This window comes from Dendropsophus ebraccatus, chromosome 4 (assembly GCF_027789765.1).
Source record: "Dendropsophus ebraccatus isolate aDenEbr1 chromosome 4, aDenEbr1.pat, whole genome shotgun sequence".
Lineage (NCBI taxonomy): Eukaryota > Metazoa > Chordata > Amphibia > Anura > Hylidae > Dendropsophus > Dendropsophus ebraccatus.
This window is the reverse complement of record NC_091457.1, coordinates 20,253,866-20,276,884: the sequence shown is the minus strand read 5'-3', so window position 1 is coordinate 20,276,884 and position 23,019 is coordinate 20,253,866. Positions and strand designations below refer to the sequence as shown.

The window sequence follows — 23,019 nt, the reverse complement described above, 5'->3', positions numbered from 1 at the left end:
CACACAGCTACATGGTAATATCCATATTTTGCTACCTGGTAATAGAGGTTCGCTATATAACTCATAGGCTTTGTGTAGTGTGACGCTATCATACAAAACAAGTTCACAGGTGTTGTGTTCCAATACAGACATATATTTCAGGAATCTGACAATGCTTTCACAAAGAGATGAAGCACTTGACAAATAGCATCTTACATCAGAATGTAACAAAGCTTGACATGAGCTCCATTCAGACAGGAGTCCCTCACCTTTACAGGGGTAATCCAGGAGAAGGATAACATAGCCGCTATCTTCCAGAACCAGCGCTGCTCCTGTCCTCAGTTTGGGCGCGGCTTTTGCATGAAGCCAAGTTGTAATACCACACACATCCTGAGGACAGGGGTGATGCTGTTTCTGTAAGAAAGCGGCTATGTTTTTCTAATTTTGGATAATCCTTTCAATACTTTATTATTCTTTCTATGCATGACCACAGATCCTATAATACAGGTTCCTATGAAGCCATATTATTTCAGAACCATTATATCTCTATTATATCCTTCGAAAGGGAAGGACAGGAACCAATCAGTGATGACTAGCTGTGTTGACACTATATACAGGATTATTTATTAAAGGGGTACACCAGCGAAAATCTTTCAAATCAGCTGGATTCAGAAAGTTATATTTGTAATTTACTTCTGTTTAAAAATCTAAAGTTTTCCAGTACTTATCAGCTGCTGTATGTCCTGCAGGAAGTGATGTATTCTCTCCAGTCTGACACAGTGCTCTCTGCTGCCACCTCTGTCCATGTCAGGAACTATCCAGAGCAGTATCAAATCCCCATAGAAAACCTCTCCTGTTCTGGACAGTTCCTGACACGGACAGAGGTGGCAGCAGAGAGCACTGTGTCAGACTGGAAAGAATGCACCACTTCCTGCAGGACATACCGCAGCTGATAAGTACTGGAAGACTGTAGATTTTTAAATAGAAGTAAATTACAAATCTGTATAACTTTCTGACACCAGTTGATTTGAAAGGAAAAAGATTTTCGCTGGACAACCCCTTTAAATTCCTGCACTTGTTTCTTTATCTTCATATGCAATATTGGTACTTTTTTTTTTCTTTTTTAGAAACCTTTTTTTTTAACATCTTTATACAATTTTAAACTAAAGCCACAGCACGATATTCCATTGCTTTAATAGTTGTTTCTTTCCAAAAACAATAGACATCACTTTGTAAGTATCAAGAGGCCACCACCGGGACTCCATCACTTTTATGTATCAGTATAGTTTTCACCACAACCTCTACAGCCATCCCAGAATATTCTAGTGCAATTGAGTCATCCAGATATTTTATTTCAGAGCTTCTTCATCGCTGGGGGAAAGGTTTCCGGTAGGGGACTCTCTATCGGCTGCCGCCTGAAACAAAAAAAGGGTAGACTAAAATGGGCATACTGACCCCTCATCTAAATTCCTGGGGTATATGTATTTTTTAAATCACTTTTTATCCTGTATTTAAAAGATGGAATGAAGCAATTCTATTTTTTTCACAGAATTTTGGTTAATCAAATTTGTGGATAAAAGTCTACTGTATAAATCCCTATAGCGAGAGACCTGCATATATATATATATATATATATATATATATTATATATATATATATAGTACATCATGCACACTATCTCATACGCACAATACACCCCACCGCCACATACACAGTGTACTCCACTGCTGCCTCATATATGTTAAATACCTCACTGCTACCCCATATACACCTAATAAATATTTAAACCTTAGGCCCTCCAACTATTACAAAACTACAACTCCCATCATGCCTGGACAGCCGAAGGCTGTCCAGGCTTGATGGGAGTTGTAGTTTTTCAACAGCTGGATGGCAGAAGGTTCCCCATCCCTGCTGTAAACCATGAATCCCATTGCTAAGAAATTAGCTGCTTCTGCAGAGATGCCCACATACTGTACAGTATACAACACTGTGGTGCTCAATTATAATTATTAATTATTATTTAAATGATTTAATTATTTAAATTATTTTAATTTATAATTATTCAAGGGCCGTGAGTTACTGAACTGAATACTGGGTTATGAGTGAACCCATAATAATGAGGGATACTCTTGGCTCCAGTGCCCTCGCGGTATGAGGACGGATTACCATCAATGCTGAATGACTGCAGGGTTGAGAGGTGTAAAACGGTGCCATCTGGTGGTGGAATAGACTATTACAGCTAAAAAACTTAAAATTCAGAAAGCTCACAACATGTTGGGTTAGGTTTCTTTAATGTCTCACAGATCTGTACAGTTAGGTTAATGTGTGGAGGGGATCACATTAATGCCTGATATATCTGTTCATTGGTTTACTTTTAAAGGGGAACGGAGTGAAATAAGTATTTCCCAGTTGCTCTATCTATTGCATGCGGTCTTTTAAACACTCGCAATAAAGAAATTACATACAGGATTGGTTTGCATATAGAATATGCATGCCAGCCTTATAGGAAATTTTGAAAGAAAGTCATATAGCCCTCAAAGTCACAGCAGCCCTCAGAAATTCTCTTGAATAGGGGTAGATAGAAAGAAAAAAGGAATGGTAGAACAATTCACAAAATACAATGCAAATAATAAAATTGGCCGGGCGCTAATGGAAAGAATAAAAAAAAAAAGGTAAAAAAGTAAAATCTACAGATTGGGTATATTTCTGTAGTGTATACCCAGAGAATACTGCAGAGAGTCCGAGCAGGGGAAAAGATGCTAGCTGTATACAGTTGTTGTAAGTGTTCACTGTTTGTATTAGCTGTTTGTGTGAGGTAAAAGCGGCAGAATTCCGTGGCAGAACTCCCACCGTGGAATCCCGCCTGCCTCAGTGTGTCAATGGGATGCAACATGCGCCTCTCTGCTCAAAGGATTGACAATTTACAACAACTGTGTTACAGCTATCACCGACTCACTGTATACAGCTAACATCTTTTCCCTAGTTTTCTCCCCACACCAGTGACTACAACGCTGCTTGGACCAGGGCTGTGGAGTCGGAATCAGAGCTATTTTGGTTGGAGTCGGAAAAAAATGTACCGACTCCGACTCCAGCTTTAAAAAAATCTTTAAAAAATGTTGAATTAAGTTTTGATATGAATTTTACAAGTTTTGCTCATGAATATATATTATGAGCAACATTCTAATAGGACACTGGCCCTATTACATAAGGGTGGTCGGGGAAAAGTTGTCGGTCACTATTTGGAAGTTTGTTTCTGAGCTGGAAGATTCCATTGTGTGGGGGGAGATCTGTGCTGTTCTCTTCCTGGATGCTGGATGATTGTATATGAGCAGCAGTGTAATATGAAGATATCCTGTGTAATATAGAGGAGGAGGAGAAGACATAAGTAGTGTAGCTGTATCCTTAGTGTGGTGTTTTCTCTCAGGGAGAAGATTGTGTGTTTTTCTTCAGTGTTCTATGGCTGCAGCTGTGTGTGTGTGTGTGCGCGTGCTATGGCTGCAGCAGGCTGTGTGTGTGTGTGCGCGTGCTATGGCTGCAGCAGGCTGTGTGTGTATGCTATGACTGCAGCAGGCTGTGTGTGTGTATGCTATGGCGGCAGCAGGCTGTGTGTGTGTGCTATGGTTGCAGCAGGCTGTGTGTGTGTGCTATGGCTGCAGCAGGCTGTGTGTGTGTGTGTGTGTGTGTGTGTGTGCTATGGCTGCAGCAGGCTGTATGTGTGTGCTATGGCTGCAGCAGGCTGTGTGTGTGTGTGGTGCGCGCTATGGCTGCAGCAAGCTGTGTGTTTGTGCTATGGCTGCAGCAGGCTGTGTGTGTGTGCTATGGCTGCAGCAGGCTGTGTGTGTGTGGTGTGCGCTATGGCTGCAGCAGGCTGTGTGTGTGTGTGCGCGCTATGGCTGCAGCAGGCTGTGTGTGTGTGTGCTATGGCTGCAGCAGGCTGTGTGTGTGTGTGCTATGGCTGCAGCAGGCTGTGTGTGTGTGTGTGTATGTGTGTGCTATGGCTGCAGCAGGCTGTGTGTGTGTGTGCGTGCTATGGCTGCAGCAGGCTGTGTGTGTGCTATGGCTGCAGCAGGCTGTGTGTGTGTGTGTGTGTGCACTATGGCTGCAGCAGGCTGTGTGTTCTATGGCTGCAGCAAGCTGTGTGTGTGTGTGTGCTATAGCTGCAGCAGGCTGTGTGTGTGTGTGTGTATGCTATGGCTACAGCAGGCCGTGTGTGTGTGTGTGTGCGCGTGCTACTGCGTGCCCCCACAGTGACCTTCTATATCACTATGTGTGACCCCTCTCTATATCACTATGTGTGACCCCTCTCTATATCACTATGTGTGACCCCTCTCTATATCACTATGGCTGACCTCTATATCACAGGTATCTGGCATTGTTAGCAGTGTTTCTTTAAGTATGGTGAATATTTAGTTACAAACACAGAAGACGGTCAGCAGGAAAAGACCACCTGCTCCATCTAGTCGTGAGTAGTTCAGGACTGCTATTCCCTACTGCTGCCTGTATCGATGAGTACGGGCAGCAGCAGGGAATAGCTGCGGACTCTCCCTTAAAGGTCTATCAATCAAAGTGGGGTGGGTTGTGAGAAAGGGGCCTAAGACCACCCTGTAGACGTGTGGCTCAAGCAGCATGAAAGTGATGACAGGTTTCCCTTAAGCTGAGTAAAGTGAATTCTCACTTTTTGTACATTTGTGACTGTGAACTTTCAGAATGCATACACTTAATTCTTTTACTCTAAGTTTGTTTTTATTCTGTTCATTTATAGAATCTTATGAGAATGGCTATGCTTTCTGGCCTTGAGTGCATAACACAAAGTAGTCCATCGGCCGGGGGAGAGTTTACCTCCCATTAACCGACTAAATACATTTTATAAATGACTGCACTTTGGCTCAATAAATCTAGTGACACGGGTTTGTTAAAGCCGTACCTATTTTCTTAAAAGACGCCTTTTCTTTTTTTTTCATACATCCCACTGCATTAAGCCAGTGTGACATCCTGACCATGGCACACTCCAGTGCTCTCAGCACTCGGGCATCTCTCTGTACTTATGGTAACCAGCACCGTTGTCAGTGGGGAAGGAAGTTGGGATGCTGAGCCAATTTGCTCCCTTCGGGCCAGATTGCTCTCTGCTGCTGAATCGCGCCTGCCTCAGTGTCAAATGGCATCTCTATGGGAGGGCTTGCGCGCCTCCACTCAAAGAATTGACATGTCAATTCCATCGAATTTACTCGTGTTTTTTTGCAGAAATCAATAGTACAGGCAATTTTAAGAAACTTTGTAAGTGGGTTTATTAGCCGAAAAATGCATTTTTATCATGAGAAAGCAGGTTGAAGCTCTCCCTGCTGTCTTTATGGTTGTCTATGGAGAGGGGAGGGGTGGAGGGAGATAAGGCACCAAAACAGGACAACAAAGAGTTAATTTACAGCTACATCACAGCTATCTCCTCTCAAGTCAGCACTGACCTCTCACACAGTTCCCGCTGTGTAATCCTTTGTTCTCTGCTGGCGACTAATCTCCCTCCTCCCCTCTCCATAGAACAGACAGGGGCACATCTGATGCAACAAGACGTGATTTCCTGATAATGAGCAGTGGATGAGAGGGAGGGGGGGGGACCTGAGAAAAGGCTTTGTGAATGCAGATAATGGCATATTTGCCTAATAAATCCAATTACAAAGTTACTTAAAATCGCCTGATCGACTATTGATTTCTGAAAAAAAAAAAAAAAATTACAGTGACACTTTCCACTATCCAGAGATTCCTGTGATTGGTTTCCTGAGAGCATCACACAATTTTGCTAGGCTTCTGACTCAGGTTCTCTCCTAGTCCTGACACTGGTAATGGCTCATGACCTTTGACCTATGCTTGTTGTTGACCGGGCTAGATGAACATCCCCTGTTCAATAGGTTGCCTGTGCAGATAGAAAGGGACCATCGCCCAGTTGGAGCGGCCACCATCTAGGTTGGGAACTCCAAGTAGGCCTGCGCTTTCCTGTCTGCAGCTGTCTAACACTTATTTACTGTATAAAGTGTATACTGTCTGTATAAGAATAAAACATAAATCTGTTACTCACCAGACAACCAGCACAGCATGCGACTAAGCAGACCACAGCAAATACTAAAGCCAAAAATATATACTCGAAGATTAGGATTCCAAATGCAACTTTGTACACAAGATCATTGCAGCGTCTCGGGTTCTCCTGGTAGATTCTAAACACCCAGACACTTCCTGTGGGAAGAAAAACACATTAAAGGAAATAAATCCATACAGTACAAGATATATATATATATATATATATATATATATATATATATATATATATATATATTTATTTACATAGCCGAGTAAAAACATGTAAAGATGCATACTGTAAATTGTTACCCACAGGGCTTTTATATAACTTATAGTTAAAGGGGCACTCTGGCCAGTCATATTTGTTTGTATGTTGTTGGGGTTGCAGAGAAAATAATTAATAATCCATACTCATCTAACACGCTCCCCTACTACAACATGAATGGAGACAAATGCTTCTCCCGCCTCCAAGACTTCTCTCGTGCTGCACCAGTTCTCTGGAACACCCTACCCAAAGACCTCAGACTCATACCGAACACTCACAGTTTTAAGCGTACTGATTGGCTGATGAGAAGCGAGGAGAGCCGGGAGCCTCACACACAGCCGCAGCGTCAAGCAGGTAATGTATGCTGCGGGCTGGGGCTGCGAGCAGCAGGGGGTTCGGGTCACATATCTGCAGCGGAATGAAAATTCTGCTGCGGATGTGTTACCCCATAGAACTTCACTATCGCAGCGTGAAATGCGATGCAGATCCAGTCAAAGCTACCCTAAAGGGGTTATCCAGCGCTACAAAAACATGGCCACTTTCCTACAGAGACAGCACCACTCTTGTCTCCAGTTTGGGTGCAGGTTTTGCAATTCAGTTCCATTGAAATGAATGGAGCATAATTGCAAACCACACCTGAACTGGAGACAAGAGTGGTGCTGTCTCTGTAGGAAAGTGGCCATGTTTTTGTAGCGCTGGATAACCTCTTTTAAAATACTGTCTGCTATTCCCTACTGCCGTCTGTATCGATGAGTACGGGCAGCAGCAGGGAATAGCAGAGCTGCGCCTGCACTGCACATTTGTTACTTTGCGTTGCCGTTTATATAAAATGCCAGGAAATGTACCTGAAATAAACCACAAAAAGGAAAAAAGGCCCAGAAAACTCTCTATTGTATATGCCAATTTTGCAGCAACCAACTTCAGTGGGATAAGAGCGAAGGCCAGTAAGTGAATTACTCCACCCACTATCAGGTAGATCGGGATCATCGGCTCTATTGGACAGTTGTCAATATGCATGGATCCTAAAAATAAAGAAAAAATAATCATTATAATAATAACAAATTAGAAAAACAATGATGGGGCTGGGCTGGATTGACATGAGAAAAAATACGCACGTATCAGGCCTATGTGACTGCGGCCTGTGAGCAGCTGTCCTGTTCATCTTACCTGTAATAACCATGGCAATGCTGAGCGCCGTCCAGAGCACCAAACTAAATATCTGCGAGCCTGAAAGAAAAAGCACAAAAACACCTGTAACTAATTTATGTAATGCTAGTTTTGCAGGAAAAAAAACTACTTATCTACAAATACAAATTCAGATGAATAGTTTTGGTGTACTGTGCACCAATAGGACTGCCTGACCACTCTGGAAAAACCATCCCCTTAACACACCTCAATATTCATGAACACCCGGCTTTGGCTGTCCAGGCATGATGGGAATTGTAGTTTTGTAACATCTGGAGAGCCGAAGGTTCCCTATCCTTGCTCTAAAACCTGATACTGATACAGGTTCTTTTTATCTAGTGTCTTCTTACGTTCTGGTTGTAATTTTTTTTATTCTCTTTTTTGTACATAAATATTGGGCAGCCACAGTTGTTCTTCTCTGCAAAGAATAGCTTAGTGAAATGCTTTATAGAAGTCCCATGACTTATTCTCGGAGATGACTCTGACTTCTATGCCGTAGGCTAATCTGTAATGTTTACAGACAAACGCACAGGGAGGGGGAGGGGGTGAGCTCTGACTACCACCTCCTGTCTATGCTGGGTCCTGTGTTATCTGCCTCCAGAATAATACCTGTCAATGTAATTTTGTCTGGGATGATAATGAGAAGACAGCTAAAAAGTGATCTATAAAGAACTAAAAATGTCAGCCAATAGTCAGGCACAGCTGTCTGTGGGAAAGCTGCAAGATTTCAGGATTTTATGTTAATAATTATGTTAATGTTAATAAGTTTTCCATATTGATAGCATCACTTTATGAGGGTGTCTAACCTCTGGGATCCACACTGTTCTTTTAACCTCTTAAGGACGGGGCCAATTTTCGTTTTTTGCGTTTTCGTTTTTTCCTCCTTGTGTTTAAAAGGCCATAGCAGTTGCATTTTTCCACCTAGAAACCCACATGAGCCCTTTTTTTTTTTGCGTCACTAATTGTACGAATGGCACTAATTAGTGCCATTCCCCTGGGGTAAAGCTGACTTGTTATGCATGTTCCTCAAGTTGTTGCGATTACAACGATATGTAACATGTATAACTTATATTGTATCTGATGGCCGGTAAAAAATTCAAACCATTGTTAACAAATATATGTTCCTTATAATCGCTCCATTCCCAGGCTTATAGCGCTTTTATCCTTTGGTCTATGGGGCTGTGTGAGGTGTCATTTTTGGCGCCATGATGTGTTCTTTCTATCGGTACCTTGATTGCGCATATACGACTTTTTGATCGCTTTTTATTACATTTTTTTCGGGATTTGATGCGACCAAAAATGCACAATTTTGCACTTTGGGATTTTTCTGCGCTTACGCTGTTTACCGTGTGAGATCAGGAATGTGACTAATTTATAGTTCGGGCGATTACGCACGTGGCGATAGCAAACATGTTTATTTATTTATTTACTTTTATTTAAAACATGGGAAAAGGGGGTGATTCAGACTTTTATTAGGGGAGGGGGGCTTTTTACTAATAACAATACTTTTTTTTTTTTCACACATATACTAGAAGCCCCCTGGGGTTAGGGTTATTCCCCCTGAGGCTAGGGTTATTCCCCCCTGGGGCTAGGGTTATTCCCCCTGCCGTTAGGGTTATTCCCCCTGGGGTTGGGGTTATTCCCCCCCTGGGGGACTTCTAGTATAAGTGCACTGATCTCCCATTGAGATCTTTGCTGTATACAGCAAAGATCAATGAGATCGGCACTCGGATGCTTTCGGCTGCTGCAGCCAAAAGCATCAGAGTGCCGAGCCGGGATCAGCGCCATTTTGGCGAAGACCCCGGCAGGAATAGGATGTGTGGATCGCTCCTCTGGGACAACGTCCCGGATGAGCGATCTACGCCACTAAACACCAGGGAAGTGCTGCATACAGTTTTCGGATGCAGCTGTCAACTTTGACAGCTGCATCAGATAACTGAATTAGCGGGCACGGCGATCGGACGGTGCCCGCTAATAGCCGCGGTCCCGGGCTACACGCGGCACCCGGGATCGCGGAGGTTCAGTACCGATACGTCATGCGTCGTTAAGAGGTTAAGGAGAAGTCCGGGGAAAACGTTTATGTATTTCCCCCCAGAAGTTATACAAATGCCCAATACAGTGGTACCTTGGTTCTCGGACTTAATTGGTTCAGGAAGGTAGTTTGAGAACAGAGCAGTGTCTTCCCTTAGGAAATAATGTTAGTGTGTTTAATTGGTTCCAGCACCAACCAATAATTACCTACAGTACCCATATATTACATTGTATAGTGCCCAGTTTAATCTCTACAGTACAATACAGAACAGCACTATATACTGTACAGGACATTATACACAAGAAACATTCTACAAAACCATCAATTATAGTACAGTAGTCACTAACTCCTCACTCATCCTTTACTGAATAGTCTCTCCCCCACCCCAGCACTGTAACGGATGGGAGATGGTGGTGCACTGTCTGTACCACTACTGCACTGTATATGCACTCCAGCAGTCTTATACAGAACTGTACTGTATGTGAAGCCTCACCAGTGCTAAACTCACCACGTACAACCCACCATCCACGCTCGCAAAAACGTTCAGATACCGAGTACTTCAAGACTGGGGCCCCGAAAAGTGTTTGAGAACCGAACAAGAGTTTGAGAACCAAAGCAAACTTTCCTTGAAAATACAGTTTGAGTTCCAAGCAGTTTGAGAACCGAGCAGTTCAAGAACCGAGGTACCACTGTATACACTTATTACGGGAAATGCTTATAAAGTGCTTTTTTCCCTGCACTTACTACTGCATTAATGCTTCACTTCCTGGATAACATGGTGATGTCACTTCCTGGATGACATGAGGGACACAGGGAACTGGAGGGACACTGAGCATCCCTCTACCATCATCCTCTCCAGCAGCCACAGCCCGCACAGCTCTGGGAGTCGGGCATCACCATTTTATCAAGGAAGTGACATCACAATTTTATCCAGGAAGTGACATCACCATTTTATCGAGGAAGTGCATTACCATGTTATCTAGGAAGTGACAGCACCATGTTATCCAGGTAGTAACATTGCCATTTTATCCAAGAAGTGAAGCATTAATGCAGTAGTAAGTGCAGGGAAAAAAGCACTTTATAAGCATTTCCAGTAATAAGTGTATATTGGTGATTTGTATAACTTTTGGGAGGCAATACTTTAATAAAAATTTTTGCCAGACTTCTCCTTTAAAAGGAAGAGCTGGAACAATCTTCAGTTCCCTGCGTAGCCAGGAATGAAAAAAAAAACAAAAAACACAGATTTGTTGACACGTGCACATACTATGTTTTCCTGCTCATGTATAACACTTGCTGTACTGACATGGTTTCTTTCTGACTATTGATGCAAAATACTGTGACCACAGGAAGAGGAGCACAGACTTCTGAGCTGTAGGCTGGCCTCACACAAGCATATTTCAGATGCAAGTCCCAGCCTGACCCGAAATACCAGGTGTCACCAGGGGCCATCAGACCAACAGTCATTCCCGAACCTGTATGTGTAATATGGAGTAATACTTTGACTCGTTCCCATATCTTAGGGCCCTATTCCACCGGACGATTATCGTTTGCATAATCGTTAACGATTTCAAACGACCGCTATTGCGAAAGACCTGAAAACGTTCACTCATTTCCATGGAACGATAATCGTTACTTATGATCGTAATTGCGATCGTTTTTCTTCGCTATTTATTCGCTATTGCGTTCGTATCTATTGCGAACGACCGAACGATGTCTTATTCAATGCGAACGATTTGCAAACGTTTTGCGAACGAGCAACGATAAAAATAGGTCAACGATTTCTCGTTCGGTCGTTAATCGTTAACTGCATTTCAAACGAACGATTATCGTTTAGATTCGAACGATTTAACGATAATCTGAACGATAATCATCCGGTGGAATAGGGCCCTAAGTCTTGGAGGACTTGGGAAATGCTCAGGCTCAGCTCTCTGTGCAGCACACACAATGGTAGTAATAGGAAGTGTATTGTGTATCCTAATGCACTATAGCTGGGTATTAGAGAACACAATAGACTGGGGAGCGGCCCTCTGTCACTAGTGCTGTGCACACTGCAGTCAGAGCAGAGACAGCCTGGATTACTGGATGACGAAGCAATCTGCCGGAGGCGGCAGTGTACATGGTGCTGGATGCAGAGAGTCCCCCCCCCATGTGGCAATTACAAATCTGTATAACTTTTTGGCATTGTTGATTTTTTCCCCTTTAATGAGACTTTTCCCCAGAAAGTTTAGAACTGTGTTTGGCCCTCTCTGACCTGGGTCTGTACACCACTGTTGCGTAGAACATATGCAAGGTAAATAATGCTACCATATACAATGAGCACAACAACAATATAAGGAGTATTAATTGATCTTTATTGGTTGTATAAAAAACATGTAATAATTATACACTGATACAGAACAGGAAACATGCCAGTTCATCTATTACAAATGAATAAAATGCATACTAAAAGTATGAACTTCGTATGAACCTGAACTCTCGGCTTCTGATTCCCGCTGTCTGCCCGCTCCGTGCAGCGGGTGGAAACAGCCTGAGGACCGCCTAGAAAACTGGGATACAGCCATAGCCATAGGCTGTATCCCAGTTTTTCAGGCGGTCCTCAGGCTGTATCCACCCTCTCCACGGAGCAGGCAGACAGCGGGAATCAGAAGCCGAGAGTTCAGGTTCATACTAACCTGAACCTCAGCCGGTTCGCTCATCCCTAATGGTTTTGTAGGAAAATTTTCAGGATAATTGGTTATTTCCCCATTGTAAGTCTCTGCTCATTCTGGGCTAAGTAGTCATGTGGGCGGTCCTATTCAGAGACTGACAGCTATCTGTAGGTAAGTGTACAGGTAATCAATCAATCACTAGGGCCACTTAGTGATTGACAGTTCTTTCTACCCACACACTTACACTGAGAGAGCTGTCAACCTCTGAATAGGACCGCCCACATGACTACTTAGCCCAGAATGAGCAGAGACTTACATGGGGAAATGACAAGTTATCCTGGAACTTTTCCTTAAAAAAAACCCCAAAAAACTATACATCAATCTGCTGAGCAAATCCTGCTCGATAACAAGATGCCTTCAAGTTGGATTGCATTTTCAGTGTGACAGGTTCCCTTTAAGTCATGTGTATCATTTCTTAGTGTACTACAAATGACCACAAATCCCTAATAAGTGTGTGGCATGAACATTTTCCACAGAGTTGTCCACAGATAAGGAAAGAAATCCCTATTGTAGCCCAGAAGAAACCGGAGCTTAGGGACTGTCACTTTAATGTCTCGCTGCAGATTTTCTGCATGGAAATTCACAGCATTTACAGCGGCAGTAAAGTGGATACTGTACATTTTCCAAAATCTCAAGCACATGCTGTGGGAAAAAATAAATCTTAGGCTTTGTTCCCTTATTCCTGCTTAAATCTTCACGGTAGTGTGCTGACACAGCCGCGTGGACTGTTTGGAGCTCCTGGCATCATAATGATACATGATGCTGGGAATTAGGATAATCTCCTCTGTCGCACACAGACTGTGTATATGTATATATATATATATATATATATATATATATATATATATATATATAGACTGTGCATGAATGTAGGAATAAGGCCTCACAGTACATTCACATGTACTGCATCTGGGGAAGTGAAAACCTGCAGGGGTTCTGTAGAACAGCACAATTTTTTTTGCAGACCTGTCCCAATACTGTGCAGTACAGTCTGATGATAGATCTGCTATAAACTGGGCTGTCGGGAATCACGTCCCTCACAAACAAGCAACGTCCAATTACTGTAGTCTTTGGCTGGAGGCCGTCCTAACACTGGCCATGATCAATTTCTCTTCTCTCCTATATGGCTGTAAAATATTAAATGTTAAAAGGGTATTCCTCTCTCCAAAAGTTATCTCTTTTTCTGTCCCCAATAGGGGATAACATGATGATCGCCTTGTGTAAGGCCAACGCTCCAATGATTCTCTATGGAGTGCAGCTCTTGGCAGTGTTCAGTCCCATACTGAATCAATATAGTGCTGGACTTGCATGTGCAGAGTGCTTCATCCAATGGGAATGACAAGGTCCACGAAATGATCAAATGTGCCACTACTATCACACACCTTTTTATAAACCGTAGGCTTGGGGGGATAATAGAGGATAATGTCACCCTTTGATTTCATAAACCTTGTAATCTTAAATTGAAATGAACGGGTGACAGAGAATGTTTTTTTTTCTTTTCACACCGCACACAAACATCTTTCTTTACACTTACCCTTTAATTTCATTTTAAGGGAAAAACGAGCTGCGCCGCCACTTCCCACTGAAAAATGAAAACAACCAATTGGAAATGACTGTGCGTTTATATGGAGGGACGACGCTCCCTATAGCAAATTACCAGATAACAATTTGGTAAGTTGCCATAAGGCGTGGGATGTCGGCACGGCACAAACTACTGCAAGAAATATATAAAAGAAAACAATGAAGCTGAGATTTTCCTGTTATGCCAGAGAGGAAATAATTGTATTGAACTTAATTAGGAAAAAGTCAACTAGATGGAAAGAATTTCATAAAGTTCCAATTCTTTCCCCTTAAAGTATTTTTCTTTATACTTTAAAGGGAATCTACAGTGCAAAGGGGCTGCTCAGTATTTCTTAAAGGAGTACTACAGCGAAAATGTTTTTCTTTTAAATCAACTGGTTTCAGAAAGTTATACAGATTTGTAATGAACTTCTATTTTAAAATCTCTAGTCCTCCCATACTTATCAGCTGTTGTATGTCCTGCAGGAAGTGGTGTATTCTTTCCAGTATGACACAGTGCTCTCTGCTGCCACCTCTGTCCATGACAGGAACTGTCCAGAGCAGTAGCAAATCCCCATAGAAAACCTCTCCTGCTCTGGACAGTTCCTGACATTGACAGAGGTGGCAGCAGAGAGCACTGTGTCACACTGGAAAGAATACACCACTTCCTGCAGGACATACAGCAGTTGATAAGTATAGAAATACTTGACATTTTTAAATAGAAGTAAATTACAAATCTATATAACTTTCTGAAACCAGTTGATTTGACAGAAAAAGATTTTTGCTAGAATATTCCTTTAAGGGCATTATTAGAGATGCAGACCATTTTGGTGGTGATGGGTAAAGTTCCGCTCCCATTATACCTTATGATCTTACTAGCATATCAATAATACACTTTTCATATAAAAATAGAACACTGGAGCCCCACTGTAAAAGTACCATGTACCTCTTTGCTACATACCCTACTAGGATCCATCACTCTCTATTTGTTAGTAAGCTCTATCCAACACAAAGTAGCAGCTTTTTGCCTTTTCAGCTAATGTATCAAACCATAAGGCCAATTTTTCACATAATTAAAAAAAAATAATTGCCCATTGATGGTGCGTGCTGTATTTGTGGTATGAACAGTGACTTTTTACTGCATGGGGTGAAGCCAACAATGCACCAACAAATTTATAAAATTTATAATGTACCTGTCATTAGATTTTGTTTGTTAAATTAACCCTTCGTGGTGACAAGGCGATGTCTATGCAGTCACTGCGCCTCTGAGAGTCCATGCCATGGTGCACAGCTATTTCTCATTCTCTCCATTTGGGTGAGGTCAGGGATGGGCTGTCTGCCATATTGCTTACTCTCTCTAGACAATTAAAGGGGTTATCCAGCGCTACAAAAACATGGCCACTTTTCCCCCTACTGTTGTCTCCAGTTTAGGTGCAGTTTGCAATTAAGCTCCATTTACTTCAATGGAACTGAGTTTCAAAACCCCACCCAAACTGGAGACAACAGTAGGAGAAAAGTGGCCATGTTTTTGTAGCACTGGATAACCCCTTTAAAAAACAGCACACACTCCTCTCTGACATAGTTCTATTGTAGGTGCATTGAACAGGCTGGCACTGTGTTGGGAAATGTTTACACAGTAAACTTTAATAGATGGCACGTAGGGGAAAAAAGAGTTACTTATGCACTGGGTTTGCAAAGTGCTGTATGAGCAGAAATGCAAAAAAACAGGAACATAAATGATGGGGTTACACTAAGCATTGAGCTGATGATGCTGAGGAGCTGAAAAGGTGGAGGGGAACATCATAATACATCACTGTGGACATATGGCACTAGATAAGAGAGGAGAAGGAAGCCTTGATTTACCCTTTAGGGGGAGTGTAAGCAGCAGAAAGACTTGCTCATCTTGCAGGTACACAGCCCAGGCTCCCTCTTCCCCTCTCCAGCAAAGAGCACATGCTGATCCCCACACCCACTCCGTCTATGTGGTACACAACTGATTTTACCTTCTGTAGGAGAGAGTGAGCCTGGACTAAGTACCTGCAATCTGTAAACCTGTCTGCCTTTAGAGGATCTACACTGTCCTAAAAGTAAAATCAAGGCTTATCTCTCATCTCAGCAGAAGCAGTTCAGTGCTTAGTGTAACCCTTTCCTTGCAGTGCTGTTTTTTTTTTTTTACTTCTGCTCATAGTGCACTGTGCAAACTGTGCAGTAGTGTATTGTAAATCATCCCCCATCCCAGTGCCACTTTTTGCACTTTCATCACCTCTATGTCATGGCATAGCAGAGAATATGCAAAAGAAGAGCCAGTGTAGCCTCATTTAAGAGTCTCAAAACACAGGATTAGCCAAATATCCCTCCGGAAAGGACCCGGGCAAGTGGTGGCTCCTGTAGGAAAACCACCATAACCACCACATTAAGTGGTCCTATAAATCAATGTAATGCCAAGGGAAAAACCAAGGCCAGGTATCCATCCACATACAGCTGTTTCGGGGGGTTGCCCCTCCTCAGTGTGGAGCAGGATTTTGGCTAGGTGGGAGCAATAATAAAGCCATAAGAGAGACAGATCACTGATCTCACGGAGACCAGCCAAACTATAATAACACTGCTGGCTGCTAGTGAAAGCGCTTAATGCAGTGAGATCCTAGATGCATTGCTCCCAGGGAAACATGAACATGCAAAAGAAGAGCTTGTGGAGTCTGCATTGTATTGAGCGCTTTAACTAGCAGCTGGTAATGTTATCTTTGGCTGGTCTCCCTGAGATCAGCAATCTGTTTCTCTTATGACTCTACTAGGCATTGCTCCCACCTAGCCAGAATCCTGCTCCACACTGATGAGGGACAACACCCCGAAACAGCTGTCTGTGGATGGATGCCTTGTCTTGGTTTTTCCCTTGGCATTACATTGACTTATAGGGCCACTTAACATGGTAATTTTGGTGGTTTACCTACAGGAGCCAACCCCTGGCTGGGTCCTTCCTGAGGGGTTCCTGGCTAGTCCTGTGCTTTGAGACTTTTAAATGAGGCTCCACGAGTTCTTTTTTTGCATATTCATGTTTCCCAGGGAGCAATGCACCTAGGACTTCACTGCATTGAGCACTTTAACCTGCAGCCGCCAGCGTTATCGTTTGTCTGGTCTCCCTGAGATCAATCTGTTTCTCTTATGGCACAGCAGAGAGGAATAGGTGTTGTGATTGGCCAGAGAAGGAAGAACCTTTGTGAGCATCACTTGCAAACACTCCCCTGGTCCTGCCTCCGGAAATCGAGAGAATAAGAGATAGTCGTGCAGCAGGAGGCGACTCTTAGGGGCTGAATAACTGTAGTGAAAGTCCAAAAATTACTAGGCAGAATTAAAAAAAAAAAAAAAACTTACAGATTTGCTTTAGTAATGTCCCAAAGGGTACGGACCTGCCATATTACCTTAATAGTCTAACTCATCTTGGTTTTCACCCTTTATCCAGCCTCAGGATGTGAAATCTGGACTTCTGCTGGAGGATATTAGGTATCTATCCCAACAGTCATCCCAGACCAGGAAGGCCAGACAGCCCCAATGACAAGCACCGGGCATAGAGGTAAATGTGAGATACCGCACAGTCCATTGTGGATTTAACAGTCAACAGTAGATGTCAGCTTCAATAGGTGGTGTTGGTCAGGAGCAGGAGGGTCAGCCTGGCGAGGGTTAAGCAGCTTTGAGATGAAGATGTAGCAGAGCCGATGTTCACGCAGCAGCAGCAGCAGCAGGATGAATCACTTGCTTGATGTAGCCGCAGATTTAGAGTCAGCGAGGTACACAAAGGTCAGCCGGAGGCATTGTCAGGTAAACAGACGCAGGTCAGATACGACAAAGCAGTTTGGGAGCACACACCTTCGCTATGGCAAAACCAAAAAATTGCTCAGCCTCAGATGACTGGGAGAAACAGCCTTAAATAATAATAAAAGTAATGAAGCCAGGAATTGGTGAGGGGCACATTAGAGAGGCTCGCACTGGCCCTTTAAGTTAGTTGCAGTGGTGCAGTTGCGTGGACCCTAGAGGGCAGACTAGGTACTGCAAAAATGGGTAAGCAGCAGGAGAGACACTAAGGAAGGAAGCCGCTACAGACAGCAGGGAGGTGGGGCACAGAACGATGCCCTGTCACAGTGGGTGCCAGGGCCCGCTGCATAGTCCCTGGCACTTCATAATGGAAATCTATGGTCACAGGTTGCCTGGCACTGATCGTATGACTGTCTAATCAAATACAGTAGCCAGGAGACGGCTGAAAGCTGAGCTTGGTTTGTTAATCCCTTAGATGCTTTGGTCTGTAATAACTATGGCAACTAAGGAGAATAACAGAGCAAGAGGGCACCCTCTATGTTAAAGCAAATGTGCCATCAGGTACATCACATATATATTTATATGAATAGACCAGCGCAGATGCAGAGATGCCAGTGCCACAGTCTTTTTTTAAACCGCAGCCTGGTTCCCGTGCATGGCGCCAGTCTATTCCCGGGCAAAGAACTGGCCTGAAGCACTGGAGGCGGGCTCGTATGCCCCCAGTGTGACAACCCCCCCCCCCCTCTGTAACACGGCTCCATTACAATCAATGGAGCTACTTCACAGAGCGGAGGGGGTTTTGTCAAACTGGGGGCAGGGGGGCAGGCAGACCGGCGCCATGTGCAGGAACCGGCATCTCTACGCTGCTAATGGTCTATTCATATAGTTCTTTTGCTGTAATTATTGGTTTTGTGGTACTGTAATAAGGGCACATTTTTGCCCAGACACAAAGCAGGGAGAGGAGCAAGCAGCAGCGCGGATGTGTCCCTGCTTGTTCTACTGATTGGTGAGGGTCTAAACACTGATGGATAAAAACGTGTCTCTCTGACATGACGGTACGTTCGCATGCTGAGGATCTGCCATGAATTTTCAGCAGCAGATTTTAAAAACATTGATATGATGCAGAAAAACTGCAGATTTTTTGCAGATCTGCATCCGAACATACTTTTAGTTTTTTCCTAACATTCTTCAATAAAAATCATTGAATCAAATGATCAAAGAAACACTTGTAAAAAAAAAAAAAACACAGAAGAAAAACTGCCAGATAGAAAATGTACACTAATACACATGAATAAAAAACAAAATACATCATGGAGTATGGGAAGTTTTTTTTGTGGTGTTTTTCAGCCCAAAAAAGCAATACAAAAAACATGCCCTACGGTTGTGTAAAACCAGGCATGGTATAAGCAAACAAAATACTGGTCTTACCTGTACTGGCTGTAATTTCCCCCATCTCAGCGACCCCTGAAATAAGTAAAAACAGATTTTATACGGCAGTCATTCATACGGCACACTTTTATCAGCTATACAGTCGATACAAGATGATTTCCAAAACACGGAACAAAACACAAACTGAGAACAAACATTCTTGCTGAACGCACCTCGCTCTCGGCCCCAGATCAGCTGTTGTAGCAGGAGGGGTGTGACATAACAGCGAGTAGGTTATTTCTGTTTACAAGAGGGGGAAGAAAGCTGCCAGATATAAATAGAATCAAGAAATAAAAAAATCATATCGTACTAAGGCTACGTTCACACGGCACTGTTTTGCAGTAGTATCTGTACGTCAAACCAGGATCCTAGGAGTGAAAAAAACACAGAAAACAACTATAATGGGCAGTACTCTGCTCCTAACTTATGAAAGGGTCCTACCTATTCCTCCCCCTGGCACTCTTCTTCCTCCCTCTGGTTGTCTTGGAAGTATACCTTCTGAGAGGAGAGAGGGGCGGGTGCATGTCAGAAGCATTGCGTGGGGGTGAAAATGTCCAATCGCTACCTGGTCGCCACAGCATTGATGACATACGGCACCTACTGAACATCATCCGCACATTATGTTCCTAACATGGCCCCTCTGGTCTTCTGGGACGGCCAGAGGAAAGAAGAGGAGCCCCAGGGAGCGGAAGAGGCAGGACCACCTCTGTTTCGTGCTGGTGCCGGGAGAAGAAGGCAACGAGGGACCACGCCACTTCTGTTGAACATTTGAGCCGGCTGGCGACCACAGACAACTTCACGGGACGTGTGAATGCAGCCTAACTGACTCTGAATAAAGAGATAGCAATGACTAATAAGGGCACATGATTCTATCATTGTGTACCCAGACTCTCCCCCCCTCTAAAGAGTTGCCTTGTTTGTGAATTGATCCCTAAGATGCTACACTTTTGTACTGAGCTGATTGGAAAACAGCTGGCTGAGGGAGAGGAGAGATACTTGAGAACAGAAAAAGGAAGCATTTTTGTCTGATAAGATATATTACAGAATTTATTGTATTCGCTTGTACTATTGATCTATACAAAATTTTGTTAAAACAGCAGTGCTTACGTAAGTCTTTGGAATCAACTTCCGCTCTTGCGGTTTAGTAGACTCAATGTCCTAAAGATGGACACTCGTATTACACATATTTTACTGTTGACTGGGATAATCCTAAACATTATACTTCCCATTTTCAGTGGTTGCTTGATAAGGAAGTATAAATAAATGCCACAAAACCATTAAAACAATAATACATCAGAGCCGCTATAACCACAGAGGAACAATCAACCTGTTTAGGAGTTCCACTATGCTCTTATTTAGCAGTATAATATACACCCGGCCAGACTTCACAAGGGTTACCTCTATAGGCAATAAACAGGTTAAATAAGTACTCACAATACGGGCTTGTATAGACGTATCAGTCACCTGTTTCTCCAATATGTGCCCTTTTAACTCACCCCGAGTTCCCTGTGTTTTTTCACTCATTGATGTGTGGTCATTGCATTTAATTTGCCCACACAGATTACATTTTTACTATTACAGGTTTTCAACTGTATTTTCATACCCTTTTTCACTTTTATGCGCTATGCCAGATAACATACACTGTCATCTTGCTGATCATTGAAACTAACGTCCAATAGAAATGTTTGTCTAGTCTTTGTACGTATATTCCATCTACGTAACATCACTGATTGATCTGCAAAACAAAATCACAAAAAAAATTCACAGAACGTCAGTCCCTGCATCCGAAGATCCCGGTAATGAGCACTGACCCCTTAGGATCCTATTAGACAAAGCGATTTTTCGTTTTCTCCGATCAATGATAAATGATTGCAAACGCTTTTGCGAACGATCTAAAATCGTTCACCATAATACACGGAGAATTAGCTACAATCACAATTATGATTGTTTGTACTTTTATGGTCAAAAGATGCGATCAACGATATACGAACGAATTTTCGTTAGTCATTTAATCATTACCTGCACACACACGGAAAGATTATTGCTTAAATATAACAATTTTTTTGCAATATAATCTGTCCCTTTAATAGTGCCCTTAGTCACCTTTGCATGCCTGCCATAAAGCAAAGTACTTGTAATGACCTGCCTTTCTTGCTATTTTTCCTTGTTCTCACATTTACAATACTTCACTGTCTGTCGCTTGGGATAGCCTCTTAGAGTAAATTTCTACACTATCTGTTCCATCTGTTTCAGTAAAAGAACATGTTTCTGTGACAATAAATTTGAGGAACAGCCATGGGGTCCAACCTGGGTCCAACTCTTGATAACATTTACAAAGCTATCTTCAAGGACAAGTACGTGTACATCTTGTGGTGTTGGCGACACCATAATAACCTAATAGTGTGGTACAGCAGTGTTAAAAAGGTATTCCCATCACCTAAATTTCTGTTAGGTGATAGGGAATGCAAAAGAAAGCAATTTTGTGAATGATTTGGCCTCTTGTTGACATCTCGATGCCTAGGTTCCCAATCACCGATCTCCGTTATGAGAGCGGTGGCCGGGCTGTTACGTCACTCGAGTGGTATGGACCTGGTAAGTATGTTTTTACTTCTTCTATGTCTCCCATTGGTTTACAATACCTATTGTTACGATGGAATATTTGTAGATGAAGCACAAAGAATATTTGTAGATAAGACAGGAGGTTCTGCAGCTCATCAGTATTATATATGTTCTTAGTTAATAGAGATGAGCGAACCGAGTTCAGGTCCATCCGAACCCGAGCGTTCGGTATTTGATTAGCGGGGGCTGCTGAACTTGGATAAAGCTCTAAGGTTGTCTGAAAAACGTGGATACAGCCAATGACTATATCCATGTTTTCCACATAGCCTTAGGGCTTTATCCAACTTCAGCAGCCACCGCTAATCAAATACCGAACGATCGGGTTCGGATGGACTCAAGCATACTCGAGATTCGCTCATCTCTATAAGTTAACAAACACAATGGTAGAGTATCTACTTTTTGGTTATGATAATTTTTTTTCACTTTTAGGGCAAAAGCAATGAAGTGAACTGATCTAGAATTGATTGAGTTGGCAGAGTGGGGTGATAGCTGTAAGAAAAGAAACAGAAACAAAAAACATATAGTGAATTGAAGCAAACATGGTGGGATTGGTTCTCATTGTGATTTCAGCATATGTTTTATTGCTCTGGACTTTGACATGTGATTGCATACTACCAGGGCCGTATAAACAGCTACTGCTGCCACAGGCACTAAACCTGGAGACGCCCCCATCTTGGGGAGTGCGGGGGAGAGTGGTTTCGGCCACATGCATTTCTCTACATGTAGAAACATTGCCTGAATCGAGTTTTTCCTGTTTTTTTAACAGCTTAAAACATAAATAAATTTCCACATTGAATCAATTTGAGCCGCCTGCATATTGTCTGAGGGAATTCTCACCACAGGATCGGTAGATAATAGCTCCACACCTGACCAATATCACCATCCCCCCCCCCCCCCTGAAAAGACGTCTGAATGGGAGGTGGGAAATAAAAGCAAGAAAAAAATAAAAAAGTTGTTTCTTTCCCAACGATGATTTGAGATCATGTTGAAAGATCACGATGACCGATTTATCGTTCGTCACTTGATCGTTCGCTTTGTTTACACAAGCCGATTATCGATTTCAGCGATCGTTATCGCAAAAATTCGAACGATAATCGTTCCGTGTAAATGCAGCATTAGACTCGGAACTGAGTTGGATATTTATTTCAAGGGCCACCTATCATGGTGGTTTTGGTGGTCTCCTCACGGGCGCCAACCCTTTACTTGGTTTTCCTTCCCTGGAGGAATATCTGGCTTTTCCCCCTTTAAGATCCAGCAGAAAAGTGGTAAATAAAGTGCTGAAAAGAAATCGTACATGAGACAGAAGCAATATAACACTGTTTTTGGCGCAATTACGACAAAATTCCTGTACGGTTACACTATGTGGGCTT

General features: G+C 42.8%; 1 protein-coding gene across 6 annotated transcripts in view; it reads right to left on the bottom strand.

Annotated features, from left to right (window-relative positions):
- Positions 1–1,124: 1,124 nt before the first annotated feature.
- The window catches only part of LOC138789490 (transmembrane protein 272-like), a 28,274-nt gene continuing 6,379 nt past the window's right edge, over positions 1,125–23,019 (bottom strand). For 2 of the 6 annotated variants that reach the window (XM_069968159.1, XM_069968155.1), the window contains 5 exons: positions 19,031–19,066; positions 7,478–7,537; positions 7,156–7,332; positions 6,047–6,201; positions 1,125–1,394 (listed from right to left, as the gene is read on the bottom strand). In XM_069968159.1, coding sequence (XP_069824260.1) covers positions 1,329–1,394; positions 6,047–6,201; positions 7,156–7,332; positions 7,478–7,537; positions 19,031–19,055 — 483 coding nt within the window. In that variant the 5' untranslated portion in view covers positions 19,056–19,066 and the 3' untranslated portion in view covers positions 1,125–1,328. Of the gene's footprint in view, positions 1,395–6,046; positions 6,202–7,155; positions 7,333–7,477; positions 7,538–13,769; positions 13,837–19,030; positions 19,067–19,203; positions 19,271–19,340; positions 19,362–20,633; positions 20,766–23,019 lie in introns of those variants that run through there. The other 4 variants (XM_069968156.1, XM_069968158.1, XM_069968157.1 and 1 more) reach the window with 4 other exon arrangements.